The sequence below is a fragment of the Helicoverpa zea genome, chromosome 25, assembly GCF_022581195.2.
Source record: "Helicoverpa zea isolate HzStark_Cry1AcR chromosome 25, ilHelZeax1.1, whole genome shotgun sequence".
In the NCBI taxonomy this organism is placed as follows: Eukaryota; Metazoa; Arthropoda; class Insecta; order Lepidoptera; family Noctuidae; genus Helicoverpa; species Helicoverpa zea.
The window spans coordinates 6,484,635-6,503,378 of NC_061476.1; the positions used below are offsets into that span (position 1 = coordinate 6,484,635).

At 34.8% G+C, this 18,744-nt stretch overlaps 1 protein-coding gene across 1 annotated transcript; it reads left to right on the plus strand.

Annotated features, from left to right (window-relative positions):
• The first annotated feature begins 3,211 nt into the window (after positions 1-3,211).
• On the plus strand, positions 3,212-14,541 carry LOC124642827 (homeobox protein B-H2-like). The gene is made up of 7 exons (XM_047181550.1): positions 3,212-3,339; positions 4,683-4,819; positions 4,951-4,956; positions 5,502-5,544; positions 11,488-11,611; positions 13,278-13,428; positions 13,807-14,541. The coding sequence occupies exons 1-7, from the start codon at positions 3,212-3,214 to the stop codon at positions 14,469-14,471; spliced, it is 1,254 nt and encodes a 417-aa protein (XP_047037506.1). The 3' UTR covers positions 14,472-14,541.
• Positions 14,542-18,744: the final 4,203 nt, after the last annotated feature.

An 18,744-nucleotide genomic window follows, 5' to 3' on the forward strand; every position in this document is an offset into this window, starting at 1 on the left:
AAAAGCTACTGCCAAACGTTATACACGTGCAGCCTGTGGAGCAGTTACACTAAAAAAGCCTACAATGCTCTGCGCGTCCAATATAATAACGCGTTCAGGGGTATGTTGGGGCTCCCTTGGAGGTGCAGTGCCTCCGGTATGTTTGCGGAGCATAGCACGGACGGCTTCCAGGCGGTACTTCGTAAGAGAATGGCCTCCCTGTGGTTTCGGGTAAAGGGGAGCAGCAACACGCTTCTGAGTGTGTTGTCGGACAGAGTTGACGGCCAGATGCTCAGGCACTGGTCGTCGATGCATGTTCATAACAATAATCACTTTAAATTTTACTAACATAGAATTTTAAGTTTCTCATTTTACTAACATAATATGGACTGTGTACTGTTGTGTGTGCTTAGTCTGAAATAAATATTTTCAATTTCAATTTCAATTTCTTAATAGTAACTTAGATAACATGATCTAAAATTAAAATATCACTACTAGGTATATAATTTTGCATATATTTCAAAATATGTGACGCTTAATGCGCAGTCCGTATTGCATTGAGTTTAAATGGTTAACGGCAAAGTTTTCTGCATTGCATCTCGAGAATTGGAAAAACCTATTTCATCAAGCCATTCACTTTTATAAATTCGCACCCACCTGTATTATTCCAAAAAAATATTCTACCACAAAAAGTGGAACTTCTACAAAAAACTTTTCACACCGACCACTCCACATATTTCCTTATTCCGGCCAGCTAAGCTGCTCCACGATCGCTCAGTCCAGTACAGGTGACCACGTGACGATAGCTACAGCCTTCAGCGGGAAACGACTTTCACAATAAATTCAATTAAAATTATATATTCCCATGTGTCGATGAAAATTGTGAAATTGGGAGTTAAAGGTAAGTTTTTTTTTAAATATTTATTTTTGTATTTTATGTTTTTTTTTTGGGTAGATAGTTAATAGTATTAATGAAATAAGTATCTGTAAAGATTTAAAACGCTGAATTGTTATGACAACTTATTAGAATTAACAAAAAAACTTACGATATCAAGCAGTCTATTATGTAGAAAAGTAAAACTTAATATTCTTCAGTATCTATATTACAGGTAAATTTCCCAAACCTAATACAAATATTGTGGTCTTAAGCAGACAAAAACATAAAAAAAATTGGTACCTAATTTTATTGTGCAGATAAAAATTATTTCAGATTTTTCAATCATCGGCCCAAGATAGATTAGTATCTATTCTGCACCTAATATCTTAAATGATTCAAACCCATATCATCTAATTTTGATGTTAATAAAGTACATTATAAGTTATTGTTTTTATATTCTAATTAAACTTGAAAAAAGAAGAAGACAGAAGTACCAAAAATATTGAACATATTGAACAGCAGCTAACCATGGGTATATCTCTAAATCCCGACGTGCTAGTGCGACTTTATGTTCTGGACTTCGATTACGTATCAAATACTCTACAAGAAATGATATATTTCACCTTTGCACCAAAAATGCTGTTGACCAGTGTTATTATTCTTGAAATATATTCAGTGTTACATGATTTATTTTAAAAACATATTTTCCAACTATTTATCTCCATACACTAAAGTTTATTGCCTGATCTTACTCAAAATTGGTTTTAATTACCCATTTTCTGTCTATTTGGCAAAGGTTCACCCTGTTACACATTTTCCGTTATAATAATCAATTTTTCACTATAAGTACTCAAAACGGTTATCACAACACAAGAAACTTGATGAGTGATCCAACATAAAACAAAAAAAACACACTTAAAACACTCAAACATTGAAATTCACTTATAATTTCAATGACCACAAAACTTTTTAAATTCACCACAACGTCAAACACTATTTACTAACATTTCCGAACGCCTCCCGCCAATTTCGCTGTCAAAACTTCAAACTTTTCGGCGGCAATGGCGTTCCACGATACGCACTAAACCGCCTAGTTGCAACCAGTCAATGGGAGGGAATAGAACACAAATTATACTCATTTAGTGGTAATTTAATAAACTTAACTAAATTATAGGCATTTAATTCAATTTAAGTGAGTCGCCGTCGCTGGCTTGAGGTCAACCACCTCGTGTTATGTTACGTACGAGGTTATTAATGCGACAATAATGATTTTCTTGGAACGCATTTTAATATTTTGGTTTAATGAACGTTGATTTTTAAATATGTGCTCTTTTTGGTATTTCGAGCGCATTGCACTGGATCGTAATTACAATTTGAATAAAGTTTTCAATTTGTGATAATTATGTATGTATTTCCAAGAAACGTTTTCATTATTCTCATAAAATAACTGTGAAGTTTTAAGAATATCGTTACAGTTTAGCTTAAAAATTATTTAAATTGTACACAAAAAAATGGATGGTAAAAGATTGGAGTTTCCTTGATTAGATAGATTTTAATACATTGTTTCATCACTATTCAGCGGCATATGTACTGCTACGTTAGATACGCACAATTACTATCCTTCACGTATATCATAAGGTATATCACATTGGTTCTTGCTAAGTTCTCTTACAAGCCAATGAAATAAATTCATGCAACTATAACATCTTTATTGACCTGTGTTCAACTATTGACTAATTTTAAAATAAACTGAAGCTATCTAATATGCAAGTTGGTATGGATTTTAGCAAGCCTTGCACACTCTTTGCTACACACTGACCCCCCAACATAGTTGGGAGAAAAAAGGTTCGGGAGATGATGATGATGTACCTAAAAGTAAACCTCCCGTCTTTCATCCTCCGAGCCTTATTCCCAACTATGTTGGGGTCGGCTTCCAGTCTAACCGGATTCAGCTGAGTACCAGTGCTTTACAAGAAGCGACTGCCTATCTGACCTCCTTAACCCAGTTACCCGGGCAACCCGATACTCCTTGGTTAGACTGGTGTCAGACTTACTGGCTTCTGACTACCCGTAACGACTGCCAAGGATGTTCAATGACAGCCGGGACCTACAGTTTAACGTGCCATCCGAAACACAGCCAATGGTGTCTAAGATATACTTAGAAAGTACATACAAACTTAGAAAAGTTGCATTGGTACTTGCCTAACCTGGGATCGAACCCACGCCCTCATACTTGAGAGGCTGGTCCTTTACCCACTAGGCCACCACGACTTTCAATGGTCATTTAATTAGTGGATACACTAAATTGATTTTCAAATCGGTGAGTATCTTCATTAATTAGTATTGTTCATTAAGATGGAGGAATCCTTGGACGGTCGTGACGGCAGCGCGGGTGCCAGCGGCTTCGACTCGGCAGCCATTTTGAATGATGACGTTTCACCCACTACAAGTTTCTGCTACAATATACCTAATTTGTTTAATAGGTAAGTTTAGAAATAGTTAATTAAGAATATCGAACTATAATTTATGATATTTAATCACTCACTAGCTGAACTAAGGGTAAAAAGTTAAGTTATTCTAATGTTTATCTAGGTTGGCAATGAATAGTCCCAAGTTTCATCAGAATCCATCCAGTACCTACCTAGTTTTTGACAATAAGGAATACCAAAAATCCACATACAAACTACTACGTTTATAATATTCCTAACCGTTTCCCGCATCTTGAGGAAACCTGGACTATATAGTCTGAAATCACCAACCCGCAGTGAGCAAGCGTGGTGATTAATGCTCTTCCCTTCTACCTACGTGTGAGAGGAGGCCGCAGCCCAGCAGTGGGTCGATAAAAAGGCTGTGACAGTAACAGTTTCCCGCGGCTTAGGCCGCGTCCATGGGAATAACTTCACACTTCCGCATATGTAAAAAGGATCAAAACCAATACCAAATACCTAAGTAGTACTTAGTAAATTCTTCCTCGATAAATGGGCTATCGAGACAGAATATAGGGCTCACCTAATACTGAAATATTTTTAAAAATGTAGCAGTAATCAAATTCATCTTTACAATATTACTACCAATACATACTTAAATGTTTTACTATGATAGTCATAATAACCTACAAAGCTCCTAGAATAAGCGTGATCAAGTTACATGCAATTCACGATTCTCGTATTTGTCTTATATACGTAACGAAGTGACTTTTTTCACCTCTTGTCTTATATACCCTTGACTTCAAATACTTTCAGTATTTTATCACAGTTTGCCTTGAACTTGGCTTGCCTCCATGTTTTTTCTATGACCTTAGCTATTACATACAAAGGCATAGACATAGCCGAATTATACAGTGCTTTTTTATCTACTTGTAAAGTAAGATTCAAAAGTCTTGGAAAAGCATTGGAATTTTTATAGTTATGGACATAGATTTTTTAAATATTGAATTTTAATGTATTTATCTTAGGTCCATTAAATAAAATATTATTTCAATTTGGTTTAGTTTATTACGATTTGCCTTTTACTCCGTCTTTTGTTGTGTTACTACCTACAACTACATTAATAGATTTTCGTGTGATTAATCCTGTTATAAATATTTGGACGTGTAGAACTGTAGGTATCTGAGATGTGTTGGTATTTTTTATAGGTAATTAGGGTGAGGAGGTCAGATAGACAGCTGCTTAAACAAAAAAATGTTTCGTGTAATATGCATCCCGTTGGTCTGAAAGCTGAAAAAGACAGGGTTAAGAGAATGTTTTTATTATAGTATTTTTTTTACAGAATAATCTTTTATCTTCTCCAAGGTAACAGTAATAAACTATTTCTCCATATATTCCAGCCTAGGCCCCGGCTCAGTACTATGCGAGCGAGCTGACACGGAACCCAGTGAGACTTACACCCCCACCGCCGAACCCTCGGACGAGACAGCTGACCACCAGCAGTTTGAAGATGACGAGGAATACTCACCTAAATCTAGTAAGAAAAAGAATTTTGTGGCCATTTTTATTGGTTACTGATAAAGTCCCCGATAGCCTGTCAGGAACTAATCTGACTGATCAACTATAACTTTAGGTTTTACAGTATCAATATCTGATAGAAATTATAAGCATCTGGTATTTAATAGGTATATTTTTTTATGAAACAGCGAGAAACAAATGAATTTCAGTATATAATAGTGCGTTTCTTAGTAACAATTATATTGTATGAAATAATAGAGAATTTTTCGTATGTTTTCGATATAGGTATCGCCAATCCAGTTGTCAGTATTCTGGAGTCAATTACATAATACATAACTCTGGGAATGAATTTATTATCATTTTCATTGGCATTTTAAATACGAGATCAAATAAATAAAATTATTATTAATTGAAAGTTTTATTTGAACATAACTATTAACTCCTAGTACTGTTTGCACTTAATAAATGTGTTAGATAAATAGACGTTAAGAATATAATATTATCCCGCGGTTTCACCCGCGTACCGAGATAGAATATGGCCTATGTTACTCGGAGATAATGTAGTTCCTAAGGAGCAAAAGGATTTTTCAAAATCGGTCGAGGAGTTTCGTGTACAAACAAGTGTACAAATCTTTCCTCTTTATAATATTAGTGTAGATTAGTAAAGAGAAATAAAATTTTAATATTGTGTATTTTTTCAGATGCCAAAGGAGATTTACCAAAGCGGAAACAAAGGCGGTATAGGTATATACACTTTTATATCCATTCGTTTCAGAAATGATATTCTGAAGGCAAGATTTAGACTTTATTTAGATTTTTCTTATATTGGGATCGGCTTCCAGTCTAATTGAATACAGATGAGTACCAGTGTTTTATATGGAGCGACTGACCATCTGACCTCTTACGACCTGGGGGCCCCTTGGTAAGTCTGGCAGTCAGGCTTTCAGGCTTCCTACTGACCATTTCCTATAAATGTGAGATTGGAACAATAGTGTGAATTTGACCATATAAATCCAGTTTCCAGTTAGTGGTGGACCAAACTAACAATTATTATTGCAAACGCTCTTCCCCCCGGACCGCCACAAGGTGTAGACGTGTGTTGGACCCCACATAAAGTTATAAATAAATTAAAAACTAAATATTAAATCAAATTAAATTCAGTGCAATACTAGGCCTGCAGCGAGTGCAAAGAGGTGTTGAAATCGGACAGCAGTCTGTGTGAGTAACGCACAACATACTTCTTTAAGCCTGTTACCCTGGTACTGCAGACTACATTTGACAAATCAACGTAAACGCATCGTATTGGCACTATTATTGGCTACGCAAGTGATTAGCTCATTAACGCTACACAAGGACATTCACCAGTCAAGGCCAAGCGCCCCGCCTCCTTCAAGGACAGGCCACGCCCCCTTAATTCGGCATTGGTTACCTTGACCTGCGCCTGCGCCTCCCCTAGAAGTGATTGACAGCTTGAACTTACGCTTACGCTTTATATTCATAGCGCCCTAGTACATTGCAATTATCGAAATGGATAAATCGTTCTCCGATACGAATATAAGTCAACTAGGGAATGTCACCCCCCCTAACTTTGTCGCAACACGCAATAACAAAAGATTAAGAGATGAAGACCTACCTGGAGAATTCGATAAATTCAAAGATGAAATAAGAGATATGATAAAATCCTATTTAAATGTGCATAAAGGGGACATAAAACAAATCACTTCCAATCTCAACGAAATTAAACATACTAACAACAATATAGAATGTTCTATTGCAAATTTAACATCTCAGAATGAAGAGTTTAGAAAGAAGATAGAATTACTTGAGCTACAGGGGAAAAAAGATCGAGAATACATCACTTTACTAGAAGAGAAACTTGAGGAACTTCAACGTGGTAATAGAAAGACTTGCTTCGAACTTAAAAATGTTCCTAAATCTCTCAACGAAAGCAGTAATGACTTGGTGAACATGGTTTTGAACTTATCCAAAAATATAGGTCTTGAGATGGAGTCACGTGACATCAAGGACATATATAGACTACCTGCTAAGAAAGAAGGGGTTACTAATACTCCCATAATTGTAGAAACTAGCTCGACTATGTTAAAAACAAACCTACTAAAGAAGGCCAAGTCTTACAACATCAAAAATAAGACGAAACTTCAGGCAAAACAACTCGGTCTGACGAACAATACAGAAGCCCCAGTGTTTATTTCGGAGCAGCTGACCCCGAAAGCCGCCCGGCTGTTTTTCCTTGCTCGAGACTTGTCAAGCACTAAGCAGTACAAGTATTGCTGGACATCATACGGGCGTGTCTTGGTCAAAAAAGATGATAACTCGCGTGTAATCGTTATTAAGAGTGAAGCTCAGGTACACCACCTGTTACAAAGTGCATGACTACCGCGTATCGTAGAAATAGTAATTTTGTTTTTCGTTTTGTTCATTCTCACATTTTTAATATCATCTTTTCATAGCTTATGTGATTTCTTGCTCTCAGTTATATTTAGATTTCTTACAAAATGTCACAACCATAGGCATGCTCGCCAATTCTGTACACATAATAAAAGTAACTCTTACACTCACAAAACAACACTTCTACACTACATAGTACTCTTCCACTCAAAAAACATACAATCACTCACGTACATGGGACCTTACATAATAACAACACACTTACCTCTCTACAAACAAATAAAAACAGATAATATCCTATGGATACTCAAATCTGTCACGTCGTACACTCGAGGACATCATGAGAAGCACCTTTTTTCATCGGAGTTTAATAATGGATAGTAATATATGTACATTGCAGGAATTGGACACTGTGGAAATCGCAAATTCCGCTCTCATTGACATTGAACATATATCAACTCACTGGCCCCATAATAACAACAATTTCATCATCTTGACTGAGAATATCAGGAGCATCTACGCCAATTTTGATGATTTTCAAATAGCTCTGTCTCAAATCGGTTTGGATGTAGACGTCATAATCCTGACTGAATGTAGGCTCAACTCAAACAAACCTATTCCAGTTCTCACGAACTACACTTCGTTTTATACGACTAATAATCTCAATCAGAATGATGGTGTCGTTGCATATGTTAAAAATTGTCATTTACCCCAGGTAGTAGAAATAAGGTTATCTCACGCCTCTGCACTTCAAATTACTATCTCAAATTACACAATAATAGGAATTTACAGGTCACCATCTAACTTATCGGCGGAAAACTTTATAAATTCTTTGGATATTCATCTTGAATCAATTTGCTCTCATAAAAACACTGTCATTACCGGTGATATAAATATTAATTTAATTGAAAAATCCACCGATACATCGCAAGTAAGGAGTAACAGAGTATCATATTTAAATATGTCATCTCTTCATGGCTTTTTACCGGGCCACTGTCTGCCTACCAGAGGCGAGAGTTGTCTTGACCACATGCTACTTAAGCTTGAAAAATCCAAGAACTCTGCTAGTATTTTCGTCTTGAATACTACGATAACCGACCACTCAATAGTTTTACTAAGCGTCTCTCATCCATATCAAACTAAAGATATTGTTATATATAAAAAAGTAACTAATTTTGAAAAAGCGTACTCCCACCTGCTAGACACATGTATTTCTGATTTTGACACATGCAGTGATCCTAACTATTTTGCTGACTCCTTAATTGAGGCAATCAGGAAATCTCTTCTTCTTAACACTAGAACTTATACGATCTCTTGCGCTAAGCGTATTCTTAAGCCCTGGTTATCGGCAGGTGCATTGAAGTGCATCAGGCTTAGAAATAAAATGCAATTACACTTGAAAAAAGACCCTTACAACATCGTGTTAAAAATAACGTACAGACGCTTTCGGACGTTCTGCTCCAATTTAATAAAAAAACTTAAAAGACAATATTATAAAGAACAAATTGCGTACTCTATTAAAAACCCTAAAAAACTCTGGCGTAACATAAACAATGTCACTCACTATAAGAAAGCAAAACACTCGAATGCACAACTACTACAAATCTCACTAAATCCACATGACTCACTGAATAGGATTAACAATTTCTTTGCTACTATAGGTAAAATACTAGCAGAAGAAATAATGACTCAGACTGAATATGGGACTAATAGGACACACTTACCAAGCCATTCTATAGCATATACACAAGAGACCTCTTTTGTGCTATTAGAGACCGATCCAGGGGAAGTGCATGGAATAATAATGACTCTTGACTCGGGAAGTGCTGCTGGATGGGACGGTATACCCAATAACTTCCTTAAACTGTCGAAAGATTTTGTTGTTCCTTTAATATGTAGACTAACGAATCTCTGTTTCAAGACTGGGATATTTCCGACTGCTTTAAAACGCTCATTAATTACACCTGTGCACAAGGGTGGGGACACTAGCGATGTCAATAACTATCGCCCTATCTCTGTCTTGCCATCAATCTCTAAAATTTTAGAAAAATTACTTAATAAACGACTCATAAATTTCTTGCATAAATATAATATTCTTTCCAGTGCTCAATATGGTTTTAGACAAGGGCTTTCGACACAGGATGCTGTTACAGCGTTGACAAGTGAAATCGTTAGAGAAGTAGATAAAGGGTACAAATGCATAACAGTATTCTTAGATCTTAAAAAAGCGTTTGACACCGTTTCTGTTCCTATCCTTGTGCAGAGGCTTGAAGCTATCGGGTTAAGAGGTATGGCCCTTTCCCTCTTCGATAACTATCTTCGGGGAAGAAAGCAACAGGTTAAGATAGAAAACCTGTACAGTGAAGAAGAAAACGTTGTTTTTGGCGTCCCGCAAGGGAGTGTGCTCGGCCCGACGCTGTTCCTGATATACATAAACGACTTATGTAACCTCGGGAATAGCGGGGGGAAGATCTTCTCCTACGCTGACGATACAGCTGTAGTCTTTTCTGGACAGTCATGGGATATTGTGAAACAAAAAGCTGAATTTGGTCTATCTGTCATTGGGAATTGGTTAAAAGAAAATCTTCTAACCTTAAACGTATCAAAAACAAATTACATTTGCTTTTCCCCGAGTGCAAAATCGAAACCTGGTACTGGCTTTAACATAGTGATTGGCGTGAGTAAGTCTTCTGGTTTAAACAGCAATTGTCAAGAAGTGCAACGAGTCACTTCTACGAGGTATTTAGGTATCATTATTGACGAGTGTCTATCGTGGCATGCACAGATTGATGCTAATATCTCTCGTATTAGGAAACTCATATGGATTTTCAAAACCCTCCGCTATGTTATGCCTGCAGACCTGCTTGGGAAAATTTATACTGCGCTGGCACAGTCTGTTACCACATACTGCATCCCAGTTTGGGGAGGAGCCTCCAAAACTAAAATGCTTGAGCTCGAAAGAGCCCAGCGCTCACTTTTAAAAGTCACATATTTTAAACCCTACAGATATCCGACCAACAAACTATATGGATTCTCTGGTTTACTAACAGTAAGGCAGCTATATCTATTACATACAACCTTATATCTACATAAATCTATCCCATATAACCCAACAGTTCAGGATAAAAGACGGAATAATATAGTCGCGCACTCCTCACGTGTCCGTACGGCTTTTGCCGAGCGACAGTACGTTGTACAATCAGCTTATGTCTACAACAAAATAAACTCAAAATTAAAATTTAATCGAGAGGCCAAACACAAATGTAAGAAAATCATCACAGATTGGTTGAAAACATTATCATACGAAGAAACTGAACTAATATTGGTCAGACTTTGCTAACATGGAATACATAATATACTTACCTTCACAATTACACATGCACACATACACACTCCCTCCATCACACACACACTCACACACATTATAGACATACACGCACACACTCACTCACATATATACAACCGAGCAGCTTTTTCTAATACTAATAGTACTAGTATAACTTACCTTGTACTGTTTTAGTTTTTAATTTTAATTTTTATATTGTTTTTCTTTTAGTTTTCTAGTTTATTAGTCTCCAAGTGTAAACGTAAATAAGGGAAGAAGCGAGCCAGCCCCAACACAAGTATTCTTGATTACTTAATGGGGCTGTCTCATCATACAATTATATTACTATTTTGAGACAATAAACAATTTATTATTTATTTATTATTTATAAACGGGTAACAAAGCTATTAACTATGCGGGGATTGAAATAGTTATTTATACATAGAATATTATATTGCCTGTGCAAAACCCGGTACTGCGTGTATTGGACGAAAATATCCTTCACGTATTTTGAGTTTTAAGTTACCTCTGCTAGTTGTATTAAAAAACAGTTTTTTCTTTACTGTCCATATTTTAAAATAGCCAATACTTTAGATTATTTATAATTAAATAGCTGCGGCCTGTGATCCGAAGAAACAACCTCCCACACCCAAATAAAAAAAGTATTTATCTTTTCTTGGGCTGTAGACTGTCTGTGTACCAAATTTCATTTAAATTGGTTCATTAGTTGTGACTTGAATGCTTGATAGAGCTACTTTCGTACATAAAGATTTACTAAGCATTTTACCATTAAAAATATGATTATTAACATTAGGCACAATATTGATAAAATAATTTATCTTTCCAAATTCTAAGTTAAGGTACTTAGAATTTGGATTTGAATTATATACAATTCCTAAGTATAATTCTATAATAAGCCCTACATAACATATTTACATAATCGTTTGTTCCAGGACGACATTCTCGAATGTTCAGCTAGAACAGTTGGAAGCTGCTTTTCACAAGACACATTACCCTGACGTGTTCTTCAGAGAAGAATTGGCCATGAGGATTGACTTGACTGAGGCTAGAGTACAGGTATTTTTTTTTGTCCAGCTGTGGACCTTTTTCAGATAAAACGACGAATGGAAAACTAGTTCACGCTATCAAATGAAGAAAAACCTATAACTGTCTCCAGGATACCACCATCAGTGTCTTTTTAGCAGGTCTATCAAAGGAAACGCAGTAAAAATCTTCCTATTTTTGTTAGACAGAACACTCGACACTCGTTCACTAGACAGAGAACTTCTAAATAAATGCCTAATTTTTCTAGCTATTAAGGGTCCTAAAAGTCCAATTACATTACTAGACTTTACACGGATTACTTAAAGTCATCGAAAGTTAATAAGTAGCCAAGTAAGTCTTCCATTTAATAAATCAAATAATTGTGTCCGAAAAACGAGACAATCCATTCATACATAATATATTTTACAATAGGTATTTATTAAATCAATTTACGAGAAATATAAGTATAAGTCCTCTTAACTTAATCATAACTCCGATTATCATTACAATTACTTTACTTCGTTAATTCTAGACCTTTTATTATCATGCTTTGTGACATATTCTTAGTCTAGACAAGGGCTGGATATTAATTTTAGATGAAGCTGTGGATTGATCCACATTCGTTTTTGGAATCTGCAGAACGCAGACGCAAACTGCAGCCGTTTCTAGAAATAGAAGGCTCTGAAATAACTGTGAGCTTTCAGGATATTTCGAAATGTTACGATTTATATTGACGAAGGTTTTTTTGCTCAGAACCAAACAATATTTGATTTTGAGCGATCTAGAAAATGTCAAGTGTAATTTGTTTTGACTTTGATGTAAATCGAATATTAGGAAAATTCCTCATTTTCTACATTTGAAATATCCTATAATCCATATATTGGATTAATATTGATTGGTAGTAAAACATCAGTGGCAGTAAAACCCCGCAGCCGGGTTACAGTATAAACCTGAAATCCAACCTTATATCAAGTTTTGAACTATAAAATATAAAATTACTAGCTGGTGCCCGCGATTTCGTCTGCGCAGGTTTAGTATTTCGAACAATATGTTTACAAATTGTAGCCTATGTGTTATTCTGATGTATAAGCTATATTATTGTAAAGTTTCATTAAAATCCATTCAGTAGTTTTTGCGTGAAAGAGTAACAAACATCCATACATCCATACATACAAACTTTCGCGTTTATAATATTAGTAGGATAAAGAAGTTTGATGTAATATTATATTAAAGGTAGACTAGTAGAAAACATATCAATAATTTTTTTTTTTAAGAAATAAAATACTGAATTTTCATTCTTTTCCGAGAAAACTAAATTATAAATACAAAGATATTTGTTAAAATCAAAAAAAATTAACATACATGCACAAAACGACCTCCAAAACGTCATTCCATATGTTTTTACTCTGTCATATTTACAGTCATTGTCATCCTCCGAGCCTTTTGCCAACTATGTTGGGGTCGGCTTCCAGGCTAACCGGATTCAGCTGAGTACCAGTGCTTTACAAGGAGCGACTGCCTATCTGACCACCTCAACCCAGTTACCCGGGTAACCCAATACCCCTTGGTTAGACTGGTGTCAGACTTACTGGCTTCTGACTACCCGTAACGACTGTCAAGGATGTTCAATGACAGCCGGGATCTACAGTTAAACGTGCCTATTGTCTAAATACACTACACATATCTGTCATATTTACAGGTGTGGTTTCAAAATCGTCGTGCGAAATGGCGTAAGCAGCAGAAAGCAGGTTGCGAGGGCTACCCGGCTGCGCCGAGAGGTCCCAGGTCTCCTGACGAGAGGTCCTCATCAGCCTTAGCTCTTGAAATGAGAGATTTTATCACAATACCTGGTAAGTAGAAAGAAGACGAAGTGAGAAGGCAGGATGTACTATCTATGAATGAAATAATTTTTAAATTCGTTTTGTAGTTCCTAAAATTAGAGTGTTCCAGCGAACAAAGAAACTTTTAAGATTTAAAATATGACTTTGTATAGACTTTGTACAAATTTGTATCACTAACAATATTTGGCAACGAATCAAATAATAATGTCTCTCGATTGAAAACATTTCTGGAATTTCAAAAATTCGTTCACTTGTTGCTTTGTTTTTAACTTTTCACTTTTAAAGCAACATGTTGTTTACTATCATAAATTCAGTATTTTTTACTTAACAGCGCAGCAATATGTTATTTATTACAATGAAAACAGTTTATATTTTTTTTTGTTACAGTCTCAACAACACAAATGATAAATTTAAACGACACTCAGACACAAGTTTACGCAACGAAATCCAAACCTTCTCCACCAGCCATCCATATATCAGCCTTACCCACCAGACAAAATCCTCAGGTAGACCTTCCATCCTTCTCCATACCACTCCAATACAACCTTGGAAGCTTCAAGAAAATTGGAGAAGACGTCCACTTAGACCTTGAAACAGTTGACCAAACAACTTGGGATTCCAGAATGATACCCAATTTCAACCTGATGAATCTAAAGCCATTGATAGAAACGAGAGAAAATGTTGACCTTGAATTAAAGTATGAGGTCAAAAATGAAAATAGAGTGAATTTCAATGAAATACAGACGGTGCAAGCTATAGAAACTGATGATATACTAGGAAAAGATACGGGAAATGAAGGTCAGACTATTTCACCAGATTTTGAAATACAAAGGTATCAGAATTATCAGAATGAAAGCGAGAAAAGATTTAGAGAGCAAAGTTTTGAGGATTCTATGATGGAAGATGGGAGAAACGATTTTGTTTGTGATGGTGATTTTCTTTGTAAGAATAATTTTGAGAAAGTCGATGAGAAACGTAGTGAGTTTGAAGAGTGTCATTTGTTAGATAATGATCATACTGTTGGTATTGGTAATTTTGAAAGTAATCTTTAGTCGGAATAAGTAAATCAAAGAGTTACAGTTAAATGTAAAAAAAACTTTTGTTTTTTTATTTGAGTGATCTCAGTATATTAATTTATTTTTGTGTACAGTAATGCTATTAACTAGTTTTAAGTTTAAGTCCAAATGTAAATTGTAATTACTCAACATTTTTTATTTTATATTTAAGACAAAGATTCATTGTGATAATGTTATTTAAGTTTGTTTTTGTTTATAATAATTTGTGAATTCTAGTCAGAAATAAACTAAATGAAAACAGATTATTGTATTTTTGTTAGAGAGTCTCATTGTTTTTGTTAACACAGGCCTCTTCTTCCTGCCGGGGGGACTATTTCACCAGATTTTGAAATACAAAGGTATCAGAATTATCAGAATGAAAGCGAGAAAAGATTTAGAGAGCAAAGTTTTGAGGATTCTATGATGGAAGATGGGAGAAACGATTTTGTTTGTGATGGTGATTTTCTTTGTAAGAATAATTTTGAGAAAGTCGATGAGAAACGTAGTGAGTTTGAAGAGTGTCATTTGTTAGATAATGATCATACTGTTGGTATTGGTAATTTTGAAAGTAATCTTTAGTCGGAATAAGTAAATCAAAGAGTTACAGTTAAATGTAAAAAAAACTTTTGTTTTTTTATTTGAGTGATCTCAGTATATTAATTTATTTTTGTGTACAGTAATGCTATTAACTAGTTTTAAGTTTAAGTCCAAATGTAAATTGTAATTACTCAACATTTTTTATTTTATATTTAAGACAAAGATTCATTGTGATAATGTTATTTAAGTTTGTTTTTGTTTATAATAATTTGTGAATTCTAGTCAGAAATAAACTAAATGAAAACAGATTATTGTATTTTTGTTAGAGAGTCTCATTGTTTTTGTTAACACAGGCCTCTTCTTCCTGCCGGGGCTGCGGGTTATTCGAAAGAGATACCGTGGCCCTGGCTCATAAAAGGCCTATGACGAAACACGACGGTTTTTAGTCAGTAAGAGTCTGACACTCCCTCACCGCTGCTAACCCACAGCGGGAGGGGTCATTTGATGATTTTTGACGTCGTTATATAAAAATATCAAGACGACCCACACCTTAGTCTGCCCCACTGCCCGTGACCATGGATGCTGTAAAGTATCCGAAAAGTCGGGATTAAATAATATTACTATAACTGCGAAAAAAAACTATAAAAGTAGTTTTATTTAAATGTCTAATATTCGCGTCAGTGTCAGTGTTCGCTATACCTACTCATGAAAAACATCAAATAAAAAATGTTCAAAGGTATGATATTTACTTATGATCAAGTTTTTCTACAAGTCTTAGAAGTTCTATCATAATTGCTTTGGTAAAGTTTTCATAAGAGTCTCGTAGTTTTTGCAGACCACAGGTGTTATTTCACGCTAAAGTAAAAAGGTAAAACTATTCTGTGAACTGTTTCACTTATAAACTGTGCTTGAAACACATAATTTCAAAAGAATACTTGTCACCACTTACAAAATTAAGACCTATATCTGTCTGTTTATGATATTTAAAAACCGGCCAAGTGCGAGTCGGACTAGCTCACTAGGGTTCCGTACCAAAGTAAACATGAGCAAAAAAATCACGTTTGTTGTATGGGAGCCCCCCAAAATATCTATCATATTCTAGTTTTCAGTACCTATTTGTTGATATAGCGGCAACAGAAATACATCATCTGTGATACAGTCTGGTGACAGACGGACGGACAGAGGAACGAAAACAATAGGGTCCCGTTTTACTTTTTGGGTACGGAACCCCAAAAACAACAGACAACTTAAGAACCTCCCCCTTTTTTTAAATCGGTTAAAAAAAGGTATTCAAGAGGAGATAGAATAGAATAGAATAGAATAGAATAGAATAGAATATTTTTTATTTGTAAAACATAGGTATTGACAAAATAAAGATCTTACGTATGTATAATTAGAACGCTATGTTTTGTCATTACGACGTACAAATGTAGTAGAGAAAAAAAAAAACTTAACATTAAATTGACAAACAAAAATAGTAATTAAATCATCAGAAAACAAAATAAACAACAATAAATACAATTCACAGAGACATATCATTCAAATATTCATCCAAAGAGTAGTAACATTTTTCGGTTAATACTGCCTGAAGAGCCCTTTTGAATTTACTAAGAGGTAGATCTCGGATTAAGGTGGGAATTTTATTGTAAATTCTTGGAGCCAAACCAAAAAAGCTCTTTTTGAGTAAAGCGGTCTTACAATTTACGTGACATAATTTATTTATGTATTGTGAACGTGTGGGCATTTTTTTAGCATCAGATATTTTCAGAAATAGTTGTGGATTACACTTGACAAACAGTGCGGTTTCTAAAATGTAAAGTGAAGGAAAAGTTAGAAGTTTATATTTTTGAAAATATGGTATGCAACTGTCTGTAGTTTTAAGACCACACATTGAACGATGAAATTTTTCTCTTGTGTGGACATAATTCAGACTCAAAAACGTTTATTCAAATTAAGCTGAAAACTTAGTATTTATATAGAAAATAGATAGAGAACTTTATATTTTTTCTTATATATTAGGTAATATTATTATACTCATTTACCAAGTAACAAAGATACCTACTTATTATTTCTAAGTCGTGTCGTATACCTAGCCAACGGCTGTCATTTGGCAGACAGCCAGAGGTCCAAGGTTTGATTACCGTGGCCGGCATTGAATGTGATCTCTATAAATGGGTATCCGTTTCCGGAGATTGATAATATTTTATCGATACTGTATTGATTATGTAATAAATAGAACGGATCAATAGGGTCACTTTATATCTGAACAGGTGTATAATAGAAACGTTCTTACATTGGTACAATTCTCTTAGATATTTTTCTGCATCTTATGTACATCTCAATTTGTTCAGTTGTTTTAAAGTGAATATGGAAGAAACATTTCCCAAAAAAATAGAACCAACTTCAGTGATATATTATATCTATATATCATCATCTCAGCCATAGCACGTCCACTGCTGAACATAGGACTCCCCTACATATCTATATATATCATATATATCTATGTCCGATAATTATTATAGACTAGTGAAAACTGCATCAAAATCGGTTCATCGTAACGTGAGTTAATCGCGTAAAAACATTACAAACTGACAACCTCCTTTTTCTTGATGTCGTTCAGTAGATAAATAAAATATTTTTTGTATTAATATTGACCTTTAAAAACCTGATAAACTATGTGCTAGGTTCAACCCGTCTCATGCATTTTCAAACATTTAGTTATTTAAAAGACAGACTTGTCCGATTTAAATTCGTATTTATAAAACTTAAACAGCCTTACTACACAAACTTAAACACTTGTTGAACACGTGTCTAAAGTGTGGCTGCAAAACTGACCTTATTTCAACGTCATAATCTGAAACTTTTTTAGACAGGTGTTCAACAGAGTTTTAAAAGGTTTTGTGGTACGAACAATAAAGTCTAACTCAAATAATATTTAATTCAAATCCATCGAACGAAAAACAGAAGAAACTTGACGTAAATCTTCAGTAATTATTCTAGATAATAGTTTCAGCTTTCAAGACGAATTACCTACAATTTGAACGCAGGCAATGGATTAACCATTTTAAAAGTGAACTTATCTAAATCTTGAGTGTAGGCCGCCCATTATACTTCATGTAAACACCCTTTGTTAAGGCGTTAGGCTTGCGATACACTTGCGTTTTTGCGATTTTTTTGTCGCATGTCGTTGAATTTGATGTTTAGGTTAATTTATGGTTTAAGAACACGCGATGTCTGAAGTGTAGATAAATATAATTTTGAAATCGTTTTTTTTTGTGGTGACAGATTTAATTCCATTTCTACATTGGAAGACACTTGTTGAAATCTCAGTACATAAGTTAATCCTTATTTTTAGTTCAATCCACGTAAGTAGTATTCTTTTGATAACTGTGACAAATAACTGATCCTAAAATAGCCTCAGTCTTAACCCAGCCCTAAAATTATTGCACTTCGACCATTATTACACAAAAAATCAATAGCAAACCATAATCGTAACGTGCGTAATAAGCCTAAAACTAATTCCGTGGACTAAAAATAATAAGTTTTTAACACAAGAGCGGTTTAATGGCTTGCTTTATGAAAGCACGCCATGCAACCTGAAATACTGAAATACTTTGTACTTTATATAAGTGTTATAATATTCAGATTTTTTGGTTGCTGCTTCAAGTTAGAATATTTTTGTGTAGGTTCGTTTGAATTTGTCCTTATATTTTTAGCATAAATTTTTGGCTTT

Coding starts and splice junctions, on each gene's coding strand:
- LOC124642827 (XM_047181550.1), top strand. CDS start 3,212: ATGGAGGAATCCTTGGACGGTCGTGACGGCAGCGCGGGTGCCAGCGGC. Junction 5,545..11,487: donor CGGAAACAAAGGCGGTATAG/GTATATACACTT, acceptor CGTTTGTTCCAG/GACGACATTCTCGAATGTTC. Junction 11,612..13,277: donor TGACTGAGGCTAGAGTACAG/GTATTTTTTTTT, acceptor TCATATTTACAG/GTGTGGTTTCAAAATCGTCG.